Source organism: Oryzias latipes, chromosome 6, assembly GCF_053564925.1.
Source record: "Oryzias latipes strain Hd-rR chromosome 6, Olatipes_Hd-rR_3.1".
Taxonomy (NCBI): Eukaryota; Metazoa; Chordata; class Actinopteri; order Beloniformes; family Adrianichthyidae; genus Oryzias; species Oryzias latipes.
Genome location: NC_136242.1, coordinates 6,267,920 through 6,281,838, shown reverse-complemented (window position 1 = coordinate 6,281,838; position 13,919 = coordinate 6,267,920). Strand labels below are relative to the sequence as shown.

General features: G+C 42.8%; 1 protein-coding gene across 5 annotated transcripts in view; it reads left to right on the top strand.

Moving 5' to 3' along the window:
- Positions 1-13,919, top strand: part of carmil2 (capping protein regulator and myosin 1 linker 2) — an 82,781-nt gene that overhangs the window by 29,694 nt on the left and 39,168 nt on the right. For 2 of the 5 annotated variants that reach the window (XM_078948321.1, XM_078948318.1), the window contains 12 exons: positions 1,081-1,177; positions 3,696-3,753; positions 3,848-4,020; positions 5,000-5,068; positions 6,024-6,117; positions 6,194-6,280; positions 9,823-9,951; positions 10,121-10,237; positions 11,093-11,268; positions 12,965-13,058; positions 13,216-13,305; positions 13,397-13,463. In XM_078948321.1, the coding sequence (XP_078804447.1) occupies positions 1,081-1,177; positions 3,696-3,753; positions 3,848-4,020; positions 5,000-5,068; positions 6,024-6,117; positions 6,194-6,280; positions 9,823-9,951; positions 10,121-10,237; positions 11,093-11,268; positions 12,965-13,058; positions 13,216-13,305; positions 13,397-13,463 (1,251 nt within the window). The remainder of the gene's footprint in view (positions 1-1,080; positions 1,178-3,695; positions 3,754-3,847; positions 4,021-4,999; positions 5,069-6,023; positions 6,118-6,193; positions 6,281-9,822; positions 9,952-10,120; positions 10,238-11,092; positions 11,269-12,964; positions 13,059-13,215; positions 13,306-13,396; positions 13,464-13,919) is intronic. The other 3 variants (XM_023955527.2, XM_078948319.1, XM_078948320.1) reach the window with 3 other exon arrangements.

The following is a 13,919-nucleotide window of genomic DNA, read 5'->3' as shown; positions in this document are numbered from 1 at the left end:
AGCAAAGAAAGACAACTACAAAAACGAACTGGTGTTCGGTGTTATTACAACAGGTTGTAATAAGCACATTCATCCACAGTAATGTGATTCCAGAGTAGCAAAAAACCTGGAAATAGCACACAGGTTTTAGTTAGTTTTGTAAATGTCCTTCTAGATAACATTTTCAACTATGTTTCTTTTGATTGCTGGGAGTCAAAATGTTTCAGCTGTAAACAAGCTTCTTACTACTGATCTTTTCTACTGATAATTACATGAAACACAGACAAATTTGTCATACGAAAACTATCTGAGGTCTGTAATAGTTTACTGACCAGAGCCCTTGAATCGCTGGAATAAAGTCTTTCTCCTCTTTACTCTTTACTCTCCATTTCCTCTTCCTCCTGCATCCTTACTGGCAGTTTCCCAGACACTGTGGGGGATTTCCCTGCATTTTCCTGAATCTTCACCATTGATTAAACTCAGTGGTGGACTGTGCATGACACATCTGGGCCTTCAGTAGAGCTACGTCTGAATCACACAACCCCTGTAATGCAATCACAGCCAGCACCAAACATTGAAAATAACCACATAAATATAAAATATTATTTATTATGATATTTATCATTTTACTCAAAATCTGATTGGTTGACGGAAATGAATGTCCGACACTGATATTGTATTATAAGGCCTTCAGAACGGATAGTGAAGGCCTCTTTAGCTCTGACTCTGCCTTGTAACAAAGGACAGCTGAAATGTGATTGGTTAAATGCTCCAATATGAAAATACGTCTGTGTGGAAGCAGCATAACCATCATCCACACAATAAAAGGGATTGGACTGACCGTTTAGAAGGATTACATGACTATGCATGGACAAAATATCATGAACACATGATACAGATATTTTTTAGGCCTTGAAGGCCCTGATGGCCCACCACTGATTAAACTGTCTGTTAACAAATGGAACCACGTATTCTGACTATCAGGTGCTTAAACATATTTTGTTGTCTTAACGGTTTCAACAAGTCAAAATGTCTAGAAAAGATGTTTTGTTGTGTTTTGATTTGACTTGAATGAAACAGTGTTTTGTTGTGTTTCTGCAGGTTTGGAAAACCACATGGTGACTCTGGTTCTGTCGGTGGGTCGATGCCGGTCTCTGCGTCAGCTCTCACTGGGAAAGAACTTTGCCATGAAGTCCAGGTGTGGGGGAAGTTACTGGGGAGCGGTGGGGGGGGGGGGGGGGGGGGGGGGGGGCTCTGTGTGATGAGAAAACACAAGAGGAAGATGAAAATCACACCACCACTTTTCATGTTCACCTCAGAAACCCTGAGGGTTGGGGTCCGCTGCTATGGAATAAAGCACAGGACCACGCACATTTGCTCATGCACGTAGAATGGAATAAAATAGAGTAGAATAGAAAAGAATAGACTAGAATGGAATGGAAAAAGAATATAATGAAAAAGAATAGAACAGAATGGAATAGAACAGAACAGAAATAACAGAATAGAATAGAATGGAATGGAATATAATAGAATAGAGAGGAATGGAATGGAATAGAGTAGAGAGGAATGGAATGGAATAGAATAGAATAGAATAGAGTAGAATGGAGGTTTATTGTCATATAACACAGCTTACATTGACATGTGAATTGCTGTTCAAGTACAACTCGAACAAGATCAGACACCCAACAGAAATACACACATACAGTTCAAAGTTGACTGAGGCGCAGCCATGTTAGGCCCCCCTTGCTTAGATGAGTGTAGATGGTTTATAATATGGGGGGGGCACATTAGTGACAAAAACAAAGTCGTATCTCAACACTGATCTACAATGTGCAGATACAAGAAAAAACTACAGAATTTAAACACAGAAGACTACACTTACGCAGACAACAACACAGTGCATGAGGCTCAATGGGGGGGGGGGGGGGGGGGGGGGGTGCCTGTGGATCAATCCAAGAGTGCAGCTGCCCTATAGTGTCCTCTGTGAACATGTGTTTGTGAACATGTGTGTAAAATTCCAACCGTACAGAACATGATCATGTGCAGGTAACTGCCCCCCAGGGCTGACAGAAGCTCTCGCATAAATCAGTCCCACAACAACAATTTGTTAACATTTTCTGTGAAGCAGCAACACAAATGAGAAGTTTTTCGAGCTGTAAAACTTCAGGTCTGCAACATTGACATTGCATCCTTTTTCAGTTTCCACCATTGTCAGGAACTGGTGGTGTAGGACCACCGGCAGGAGGCACCAAGGGACCAAACTGAACCCGCTTAACTCTGGAGACACGAAACGTGGGGCACACACTGAGGGGTTGACATAACTGGAGCCACAGTGCCACTGGATTGCCACTGCAGGTCGGCAGACTTTTTGGCCCACCTGATATGTGCAGGAGTACTGCTCTTATTGGCAGCATGACAATTGCCCTCAATCCCTGCCTCGAAGCCCATTGGCATTGACGGACAGCAGCGTCGGCGGAAGGAACTAAGACGCTTCCCTGAGGCTGATAACCATAAACCACTTAAAGTGGTAACAGTCCTGTGGCATAAGAAGGGAGATAGTTATGTCCAAATTCAGCCCAAAGAGGTTTCCTGACTGAGTAGCGGGATTTTGGCCGCTCAGGAGTCGTAGGCAGATCTCCAGCTGCAGGTTTAGCTGTTCTGACTAACCGCTAGACTGTGGAGGAAAACTGGAGGAAAGACTGACTGAAAGACTGTGAATTTTGGACTCTGGTTCAAGACAATGTCTCTGGATGTTATTTTCCATATAGGTTAAAACAATCATTGTAAATAACGTCGGCTGTCCTCTTGGCTGAGGGGTGTTTAGGCGGGGCCACAACATGAACCACCTTGGACAAACCATCAACGACTGATAGTATGACGGATTACCAATGGATGGAGGCAGACCAGTAATGAAATTCAGAAAGATGTGAGACCAGGGTCTCAGAGGAACTCGGAGAGGGTGCAAATGGCCTGTTGGGGGGCAGGTAATCTGTGGAGCAAGCAGAAGGAGATTCAGAATAGATGTGAGCTGCTGTAATCACCTCCTCAATGTCGGTCTGGAGAACTGCCAGCTGAGCAAACTGGGCCAGGATGAACTCAGGTGTAGATACACTAGCAGGTTCCTTGTATCTCCAGGTCAAAACATCAGCCTTGCTGTTCTTGGATCCAGGTCTGCAGGACATGGTAAAATTGAATTTGGTAGAAAACAACGCCCACGAGTTCTCTGTGAACTCGTCCTCTGAGCAGTTCTTAGGTACTCAAGGACCTTGTAGAGTGTAGTTTAGTGTTTCAGTGATGTTTTTAGTCCATTTTTCCGTCGTCCCCTGTCAATTGCTCCAATTTAATGCTGATGATCATCCACAGCTGTTTTCGTTTCTGTTTATCATTTATCTAAGGGTCTGGTTTTCAGTTCTTGTTTCTCCGAGGGTTTTGTCAAGTTCCAATTTTATTTATTAAAAGTTGAAGTTTCTGCCACAAAGCCTGTCTCCTTCATATTGGGTCCTTCACCACCAGTTCTTGACAAATATATTTTTCAGGCGCTGACATTTTGGTACCCTCTCCCCCCACAGACATGGACAAACACACAAAAGCAGCTTTCAGGCTCATGTTTCGCTGGGTCTCCCCATGTCAATGATTGTATGCCCTCACAGCTGAGCTGTGGGGGAAATTTTGCTGATGGTTCCTCTCTCTGCCTTCCCCTCCATCTTTCCTTCTAGCAGAGCTCTCTCTGATCTTCTTCATCGAATTGCCCAGCTCATCCAGGATGAAGAGTGTGTGAGTGACATATTTTTACGGCGGCGCTCCACTGCTGATCATCTTTTTGCTGGTCTGACTTTTGGACGGTCTGGTGTGTGTTGTGTGTCTGCAGCCACTGCAGTCCCTGTCAGTGCGCGACTCCAAGCTGAAAACAGGCGTGCACATCCTTCTGAGCGCGCTGGGCGGCCACGCCGCTCTGACTGAGCTGGACATCAGTGGAAACCACATTGGAGACACAGGAGCCAAAATGCTGGCCAAGGCCCTGATGACCAACACCAGGCTGAGGTACAGGTGCACGTGCACGCCGCTACAGTAGCTTTGATCCTGTTCCACAATCGGAGGTCATGTTGTTTTCTTCAGACATTACTGAGATTTGACTTGTGATCCATGGTAAGCAGAGAAGGTCTTCATCACAGTTAAACAGTCCCTCTAAAAACATTTTCCTAAATAAAGATAACATTAAATTATTCAAAAAAAAAACATTTGCTGTAAGGAAAGAAGAGTGTCTTATTTAAGAAGACAGTTGTAGTAACTGCAGGAGAAATGTGTCTTAAAACAATATGTCAAATTACAGCAGGTTAATTAATCCATTAGATTCTTAAATTAGAAATATTGGCAAGAGCTTTTACTACGCTTTTTGCCTAAGATAATGAACCAAATCTTCGTATTGCCTAATATTTATCCATCCATTTTCTCAACCTGCTGTAATCCTGGTAGGGATTACGGGGTTGCTGACGTCTATACCAGCTACTGTTGGGTGAATGCAGTGTACACACACTACAGGTCATCAGTCTGTCACAGGGCCACACAGAGACATCAAGTCTCCCATTCACATCCAGGGGACATTTAGAACAGTGTTTTCCAACCTTTTTTGAACAAAGGTACACTTTTTCCTTGACAAAAATCGACACACCAGCAACCAAATAAAGAGGAACTCTAGTCTGTGTTGAGCAACAGTCTCTCCACGATCTTATAATAATAAGCAGTATGTTTCAGAGTGGCCTTTCATTGTTGCCGGTCTAAGGCACACCTGTGCAATAATCACGCCGTCTAATCAGTATCTTAACATGGCACACCTGTAATGTGGGATGGATTATTTCAGCAAAGGCGAAATATTTGAAAATGTTTCTGATCTTTAAGTTCATCTCAGGACAAATGGGTGCAAAGACTAAAGTGTTGCGTTCATTTTTTTATTTAGTCTATACATTAATTCTATCTGTGCTCAGAGATGCAGTGGATGCAGGCCTCATTCTCTTTTTTACAGGACTCTAATGTGGGACAGAAACAACGTGGGTGCCAGAGGCTTTCAGGATGTGGCGGAGGCTTTGGAGAGGTGTTTGTCCTGTACATACACATGCATAAACACACACACCAACACACATATTTTACCAAAAAGCTGTAAAATACACACATTCACACAAACACTGTACAACAGGAGTCCTCGTTTCGTTGATCACCAAAGATCTGATCGTTGGCCATAACAAAAAAAAAAGTATTTTTAAAGTATCCGTCAGAAAATCATCATCCTCACCCAGAAGTTTGTGACTTTTTTGAAATACAAACATCCTCTGATACAGGCGTCACTCACTGCTCATGCATGTTTAAATACACAGAGCGCTAATTCTTTCTGCCATCATTGAGGCCCGCGTCACCCTGTGTGCCTCTTCGATCCAGAGTGAGCCCGAGACGCCCCGTCTGACACCCAGCGGCACCTGCTGCCGGCTCCGCGGATCCAGCCTTGGGGATCCGAGCCACCTGAGGACAAAGTGATGCCCTGAAGCTTCTTGAGTCCCACCCACTGAGCAGGGGCCGCCGTTCGCTCCGTCATGGTTAAGCCAGCCGTGCTCATGTGCCCCCCCCCCCATAACAGGATTTACAACAGAGGATAAAACGCGATTGTCGCTGCTTTCTGTTGTCGTAATCAAATCTGTTCTAATTATGTATTACTACAAAAATAATATCAATTCAAATAAAGCTATCTCCGTACAAAGATCTGTGTACTCTTACTGTGTAGTTCTCAAGCACACACTCATGCACACTGGCATTCACACCTATGGACTCTTTAGAGTAACCAATGAACCTATGAAGCATGTTTTTGAACGGTGGGAGGAATGTTACTGACTAACTCACACATGTATGCATACAGTAACAAGCATTGATCATACTGTGCAAAGCGTCTGTGCTTGTGAGAGTGTGTGTGTACTAAAATCTACAGTGCTGTTACAAAAGGATGTATCATGTCCAAGTCTAAGAGGGTGTGGTGATGATGGTGTCTCTTTGCTGTGCAGGAACTTCTCATTACAAAAGATGCCTCTGCCATTGGCTGACATCACGCAGAGTTACCGCAGCAACCCAGAGGGAACGAAGGAGGCCCTGCACAAGGTTGGTTTTAGGTTTTAGGATGAGCTGCATGACTGATCAGGGGATGTCTGTAAGAGTCTGATGTGTTTGTGTTCAGATTCAGTTGTGTTTGGACAGAAACAACAAGAGACAGTGTGGCACCATAGAGCTGCAACAGGCCTTCAGCTGTCACCAATTTGAACAGGTAAGAATTAGTCTCCATCGCAGAATGCAGGCGATAACCTGTTAGAGTTCTGAAGCATTGAAGCTACAATAAATGCATCACAAAGATGGAAAAATAACGTTGCTCATGTGGGACCTTTTCTGTCCACAGATTCTAGTTAGGGATTCCAATTCTTATTTTTGCCTTAACTTTTCTTTGCAAATATCTTCCAAATGTGTAGTTTAAACCTCAGCTTGTGTGAACTTCAGACTGTTGACTAAAACTAGACAAAGGGAACATGTTACACTGAATTTGAGAACTGACAGTCCATTTCAGGGTTGACATTTTGCAGGTGCTGGCTTGTTAACAGTCATGAATTCCTCCAAACATCCCAGCATTCTCCTCCTTTTCCTTCTTCACTGAGGATGACGCTTCAGGACTAACAATCCCGGCAGAAATGTTCCTACTTTCTGTCGCTGAATCTCTTCTCACTACTGAAGGTGCAGCACAATCCTCCATCTTCATCCTGCTCGCCTTCATCACAGTACTTTCTCAAATCCTCTCTTTTATGCTTTATGAACTGGAAATCTCTGTGACACTTCTGTAATGCCCCTAAAACTTTCCTAGCTAGGGGAATCCAGCTCTTACTGCCACTTAGCAGATGTTCCACAGGGTTCTATTGTTGGCCCCGTCTCTTCTTAACCTTTGCTAAATCTCAGGGTTTCATCATTCGTCGTGGTTTTGTTCCCAAATGCTGACGGCACACAGCTTTTGTTTTTAAGCCACACAACCTGACAGCGTCTCCATCATGTCTCATCTGTCTCACAGACATCTCTGCTTGGATGAAAAAAACACTTCTTTAACTCAGTCTCTCAAAGCCAGAAGTCCTGACTTTTCCTGTCAGCAGTCTGTGCAGCACAGCTTCACCACCAACTTGGGGTCTTCAGGAAAAATCCACACTAATTTTCTAACAGAATTGGTAGTTATTATAGACAACCATCAGAAAGAATCAACCTTCTACATATGATCCAAAATGATGCTGCTTGTCCCACAACTTCAGATTGCTGCTGTGACTCTGTTGCTGCCCCTCCCCAACACTCATCAAGAGAGGGTCACCTCAACAGCACCTTCCCAAACCCCCTCACCCAGGACTGCAGCCCCACCACCTTGAACAGCAGTCAATGGTCTCTGCACCACACAGCAAAAGCTCTTCAGCTCTGGAATCTACCATTGAAGACTGAACTCAGCAGGACATGAGCTTCACTACCCATATCAAAAATGACAAAGACAGACGTCTTTCATACGTTCAAATGTTCTTGAATAAAAACAAAAAGGAAGTTTGTCAGCTTAGACATTTTTCTGACTACAGAGTACGACATGTAGACAGTGGCGGTTCTACACTAACTTACTCCCTGGGCGAGTAACCCCACCAGCGCCCCCCCGCACACATACAAAATTTGACAACATTCTGTTGTGTTCCCTATCTTCTATTTAGCCATTTTACTCAAAAAATGCATGAATTTTCTAGACTCGTATTACAGGGGGGTCAAACTCAGTCACAAAGGGGCCTAAGTTAAAAACACGCTTAAGGTTTTGGGCCGAAGAAGATAAACATTTACTGAACACACTAAAGCTAAACTTTTAAACCTTTTAAACTGAACTTTTTGAACATAAATATGAATAAAAACAGGAACACAAGTTAAACCTTAAATAATATGTTGCTCCCCATAGAAATATATTCTGTCAAAATTATACAAATATGAACATGCTGCAGAACAAAACAAAGAAAGCCTGGAAATATTAATAAGAAATTACAAATCAAATAATTCCGTTTTTATTTGCTCTTTTATCATTTTTTAGAGCATTTTCTTTTTAGAGCCGGACTCCTGCTTCATTTTTAGCAATAATTTCTTAATGTGTGACGTCCTGTGTGTGTCTTTGTGAAACATATCAGAGGGATTAGATCCAGAAAAAAACTTATTGTGATTAATATGTTTAGGTCTTATAAAACATTAAAGACTAAATCATAGAACTCATCAGTGGGATTACTCCAAAAATATTTGGCATTTCCCTAAATTTGTGCAACACTAACAGCAGAAATCCTCCAAAAAAACTCAATCCATAAAAAATGGTCTGCCCCATCTCACCCAAGCTTGGGTCTTCTGGAGCTTGGACCCTCAAGCTCCAGAAGACGGCTTTCCTCTGTTCTTTATCCACCACTACAAGTGGATAAAGAAAAAAGACACTACTCTGGTTGGTTCTCCATTATCATCTTGACTGTTTGGATCTGGACGTCCCACAGGATCTTTCCCCTTCATTCTCTACCACCTTTAGAGGTGTTTCCCATTTTGACCTTGGGGTTTCCAGCCTTGTCTAATCTTATCTTATCTTGTCTTGTCTTGTGTTGTGTTGTCTTGTCTTGTCTTGTGTTGTCTTGTCTTGTCTTGTCTAGTGTTGTGTTGTCTTGTCTTGTGTTGTGTTGTCTTGTCTTGTGTTGTCTTGTCTTGTCTTGTCTTGTCTTGTGTTGTGTTGTCTTGTCTTGTCTTGTCTTGTGTTGTCTTGTCTTGTCTTGTCTTGTGTTGTGTTGTCTTGTGTTGTCTTGTCTTGTCTTGTGTTGTGTTGTCTTGTCTTGTCTTGTCTTGTCTTGTCTTGTCTTGTGTTGTGTTGTCTTGTCTTGTCTTGTCTTATCTTAAAGGTCACTGTGCAAAGTAGTTATAAAAGCAAAAGGTGGCTACTGTGAAGAACATACAATATGACACATTTTCAGTTGTTTCACACCTTTTTGTTATGTATATAATTCCACATGTGTTCATTCATAGTTTTGATGCCTTCAGTGTGAATCTAGTATTTTCATAGTCATGAAAATAAAGAAAACTCTGAATGAGAAGGTGTGTACAAAATTTTGGTCTGTTCTGTGTGTATATGTATATATCTATATCTATATCTATATATATCTATATCTATATATCTATAGATATAGATATATAGATAAATATTATCTTATACATCCAGGCGGGATCAATGTGGCTAAATGGTATCAAAGAGAGGCAAGATGATCTCATGTGAAGGATTTGAACTTCCAAAGGAATTCTGTTCAGGTTGTGTAAAAGACCCGAGCTCAGCGGAGACAAAAAAGTCGAGATGGCAGCAAAAAACTCATGCTTCATGAAGATGACTCCAAGTGAATACTGAAGGCCTCAGACAGCATACAGCCTGTTAGTGGTTGGAAAGCTAGTCCCTAAGATGCAGGCACTCATCAGGGCTGAGCAAGAACAGGCTCTTAGCACAAGTCTACTACACAATGCAAGGCCTTCAATGCAGACAAAACGGTTCCAAAGACAGTCCAGCACATGTCAGCAGGAGGTAAAATGCAGGAAGGTGCGACGTTTGGGGAACAATACAAGTGGGAGGCTGCAATCAAGTGAGAAAGTATTTATCACAAACTGGTTAGAAATTCCAAGGTCAAAGTTGGAGATTTATTATTCTATGTTCTCTTCTGGTAAAATCAAAATGTCACTTTTTGGATTCATCTTTTGTAAAGTGTCAGTGTTCATCTGTTTTTATGCACATTTGCCCACTGTCAGCTGATCCAGGAAAAGTGTCGGCAGTTGGAGGACAGCCTGCATTGTCTCAGCCTCTGCGGCTCTCAGGAGGTGCAGCTGGATGTCCTGGCGTCGTATGAACTGCTACAAAATGCCAGGGAGGCTTTGAAGGTGAGCTTGGGTCAAAGTGATCAAAGCAGATATGTTCTCTGTTTCCAGTCTCTCAGTGCAGCATTTCACATCTACTGCAAAGCAAGCATTGTAGTTTTGTTTAGTTTAGACTGCACGCTGTTGCCTTTAGTTGTCACTGATGCTGGCATGTTGTTGTTTGGGGCTGCAGCTGCTCCCCTCTCTGTGTGAGGAGGGCTGGAGAAGCGCCCCCGATGGAGACTCTGTGAAGGACATCCTCAGTGACGCTGCTGCTGCACTGACTGATCACAGCAGCAGAAGCATTCAGGTACTGCAGAACTCTGCTTCTTTCTCGGACTTCTGAGTGTTCTATCATGTATGAAGGTACAGAAGAGAGACGGTATGAAAATACTGAACTCCCACAAAACAACACAGATTGTGTATTTTTTTAATTTTTTTATTTTATTTTTGCTTAATAAAATGCCAAGAAATCAGTTTAAAGTCAGAGAAAAAAGGTTTAAAACAGGGCTGACTAATCCTGGTGTTTGAGATATTACCCCCTGCTTGTTTTTTGTTTTTTTTGGTCTTACTCCGCCCTTTCTCCAGCTGGATCACATGATTCTAGATTGTGATTGGCTAAGCAAGCTAGGTCCAGGAAATTAACAGCAACCAAGACAGTATTTATTGGAAAACAACCAGGATAGTAGAGCTTAAGGTCCAGAGTCCGGGAGTCCCAATTTTAAGGATTAGCTATATATATGAAACCATTATGTGTTGAAAAAACACGTTTGTATATATAATTCTATTGTAAATATTAGACTTAAATCAGGCGGTTCTCCCCATTCATGAGTGGGTTTTCCCCGGCTCCCTCCCACCATCTAAAAACATGCTTCATGGGTTAATGGGTTATTCTAAATGGTCCCTAGGTGTGAGTGTGTGTGTGCATGGGTGTGTGATTGTGGCCCTGTGACAGACTGGTTACCTGTCCATGATGTTCTCTGCCTTCACCCACAAGTGGTCGGGATAGGCTCCAGCAGCCCCCTGACCCCGAAAGGAACAAAACGGAATAGAAAATGAACGAACTGAACATTTGATCCTCTTCGTCCAGAAGATGAATCAGAGGGAAAGCTGTGGAACTGGTGTGGGTCTTAAACTGAGGTGTTTCTTGGTTCGGGTGTTTCAGGAGCTGGCTCGTGGCCTGATGGGACATGCAGAAGGGGTGTCTCCTCGAGTGGTCCAGCGCTCCAGCGTGTGCACGTCTCTGTCAGAATGTGTGTCCAGGACAAGCAGGCAGGCGCAGGACATGCTGTGGAGCACTCTGGTGGAGGGTGCGGGGCAGAGCGTCAGCAGCAGACTGAGGTGAGGACCACATCATCATCACCTGAGGCTTACCTGACCAGTCAGTCAGCGCTGCTACATATATGCTCTGAGGATGGAAACATGCTGCTTCACTCAGCTGTGGGTTGCACAGGAGGATCAGGGGCTAAATTTAACTCTGTGTTATTGTTGTCACAGCTAAGCAGGGCAGTTACTTTGACCCACAACTGACACAATTCCTCCAGCTCTGCAGGTGGGCAAAGTTCAGTCATATGAGACTTAAGGTGAATGGAGAACCAAAAGTTTCTTGTTAGTGAAACATCTACCCCAGGGCAATGAGACAAGCCTGTAGAGTGGTTTTGGGTGATCCGGGACACGAGGACAGTCAAAATATTTACATGTTCAAAACAAGTGTACAAGATAGTGGTGAAAACCATACAGAAATATTATTCTATTGTTTATGCTGATGTAGATGTAAATATGAGGAGTTCATTGTGAGTTTTTGAATAGCATAAGGGGTGGGCTTAAAGACCCACTCCGATGAAAAATGGATTTTGGGTGTTTTTAACTTGTTCTTGGAGCCTTTTTCTCATTAAGGAGGACATATTTAAAGAAAATTCAGATCAAATTCAGAGTTTTTATTTTTTCTAATCATGAAAAACATGCAGATTGAAAAATAGTCTGTTTGGCTATTTTTTATTTTATAGGGAAAGGGGGGCGGTCCTGCCCACAAGTCAGAAATGCGTTACCAATGAACTCCTGCCGTTCTCTGATGTAATGATGTAATAGAAAACAACACAGGTCTTTTTGATTTCGGGTAAAAACAGCATAATAAGAGCACTGGGACACTTTGAAAACAGATTTGAAAAGATGATCAAAAGATGGGACTTTAACCATGCTCGGCTGTAGCCCACTCCCTCTCACATATTGTGTCTCTAGAATTGTCTGGACAAGATGCAAATTATTTAAAGATAACATACATGTAAAGTGCAGAAGCTTAAAGCCTTATCAACCATATTTGTCTGACGTCTTTGCTCAGACACAAAGATCTTTTGTGCGTTTCGTGAGTGACAGTGTCTCTATTTGAGATTTATTGCGTTATCTAAAATAGGCCCTGTTTCTGTCACATGTCCTTGTGTCTTCTGTATCATGTGTGAGACTTAACCAAACTGAACAAATCTGAAATGTTCTCATACGTTTATGATACAGATTCAAGTAGACACTTTTAGCTTCAACATGTAGTAAAATGTGGGTTTATGCAGCTGAAACCGAAAGCTTCAGCAGATCTGTTCCTGCTGAGATGAAAGGAAAGCAAAGAGAAATCAGAGGGTCGGAGATGAAGCTATAGATGCTGAGATACCATGTCCATCAAAAAAACACCATCTAATTCACTCTTAGTTGAGTGAAGAGGGGACGATGAGAGGGGACAGGCCAGTCTGAGCTGCTGCACTCTAACAGCTCAGATGTGTGAAGCAGAGAGGAGTCCACGATCAAACTCATGCATCTGAGCATTTCTGTCTGAAGGTTACTGAGTTTTGAGCATACATGATCTTTTAGAATGAAAGCTGCACCAATGCTCATATCTGATCCCTCTGATTTTGTGTAGATCAATTGTTAATTTAAGCATTAAAGCATGAATCTTATTTTAAGAACCTCCAAAAGAGCATCCTGCAGTGGAAGCAGTTGTGGTTCCTCAGAGATGAGCATCATCAGCTCTCTTCTCTCCTCCTCCATCCAGAGAGCTGAGACGCACGTTGACTGTTACCCTGGTTGAAAGTGTTGTGGAACAGCTGCTGCAGGATCTGACAGATGCTCTGGACAAAATGGTAAATGTCAGTGACAACCTTATCCATAACACGAGCGCCAGTTTCATTTATGTGCTCTGTGAACATGCACAGATACTTCTGGATTAGAAAACACCAACAAACTTCCATTTTTTAAAGACAATTGATGTGAAACATTACACATTTCCATGATTTTTCTCTTCAGAATTGCCTCATTAAAGAAAGTTCCAGCAACACTTCAAAATTCAACATCCCAGAGTTGCGAGTGGCTGATGCTGACTTTCCAACAGATGACGTAAGGAACTACCCGTCCATGTTTCTGCTCTGTCATCCATGTGCCAAACCCTCCATGAGTTTCCTTTTGTCACATTGTCTGCATTGTCCAGTACTCTCCGGCATTCTGGAGGAACAGTTTGCACTCCAAGAGCCTGAGGCCAGCCGCGTCGCTCAAGAGTAAGAATCTGCCGTCTCCTCTCCGTCAGGCTGCACTGCCCGCTTCTCTACTGCTTCAGTTACTGTTTGTAAAAAATTATAAAGCGGGAACAAAACTGTTGTTTCACTGCAACTTAAATAAACACAAAACAGCAAGAAAAAATGCTTTTGGTGTTGCCAGCTCTGCCAGCTTTCACCAGAGCTGTGGGCTGAACTGTTTTCCTAGAAAGAAGCTGCAATGGCAGGTTAGTTAAAAAACAGGCAGGACACTGGCCCTCAAGGCCGGGAGATGGACATCTGTGCTGTTTGACAAGATGGGGTTGAAGGAATCCAGAGCCAGAGGGTGTCACATAAAATGACTCAAAAGAAAGCCCTTGTCTCTTTGATAACGTTGCTTTAGCTGTCATGCGTCTGGGTGGGTGAAATGTTATCTTTGCATTTGACCTGTCCCCCCAGGGTAGCAATGAGCTTCAGACA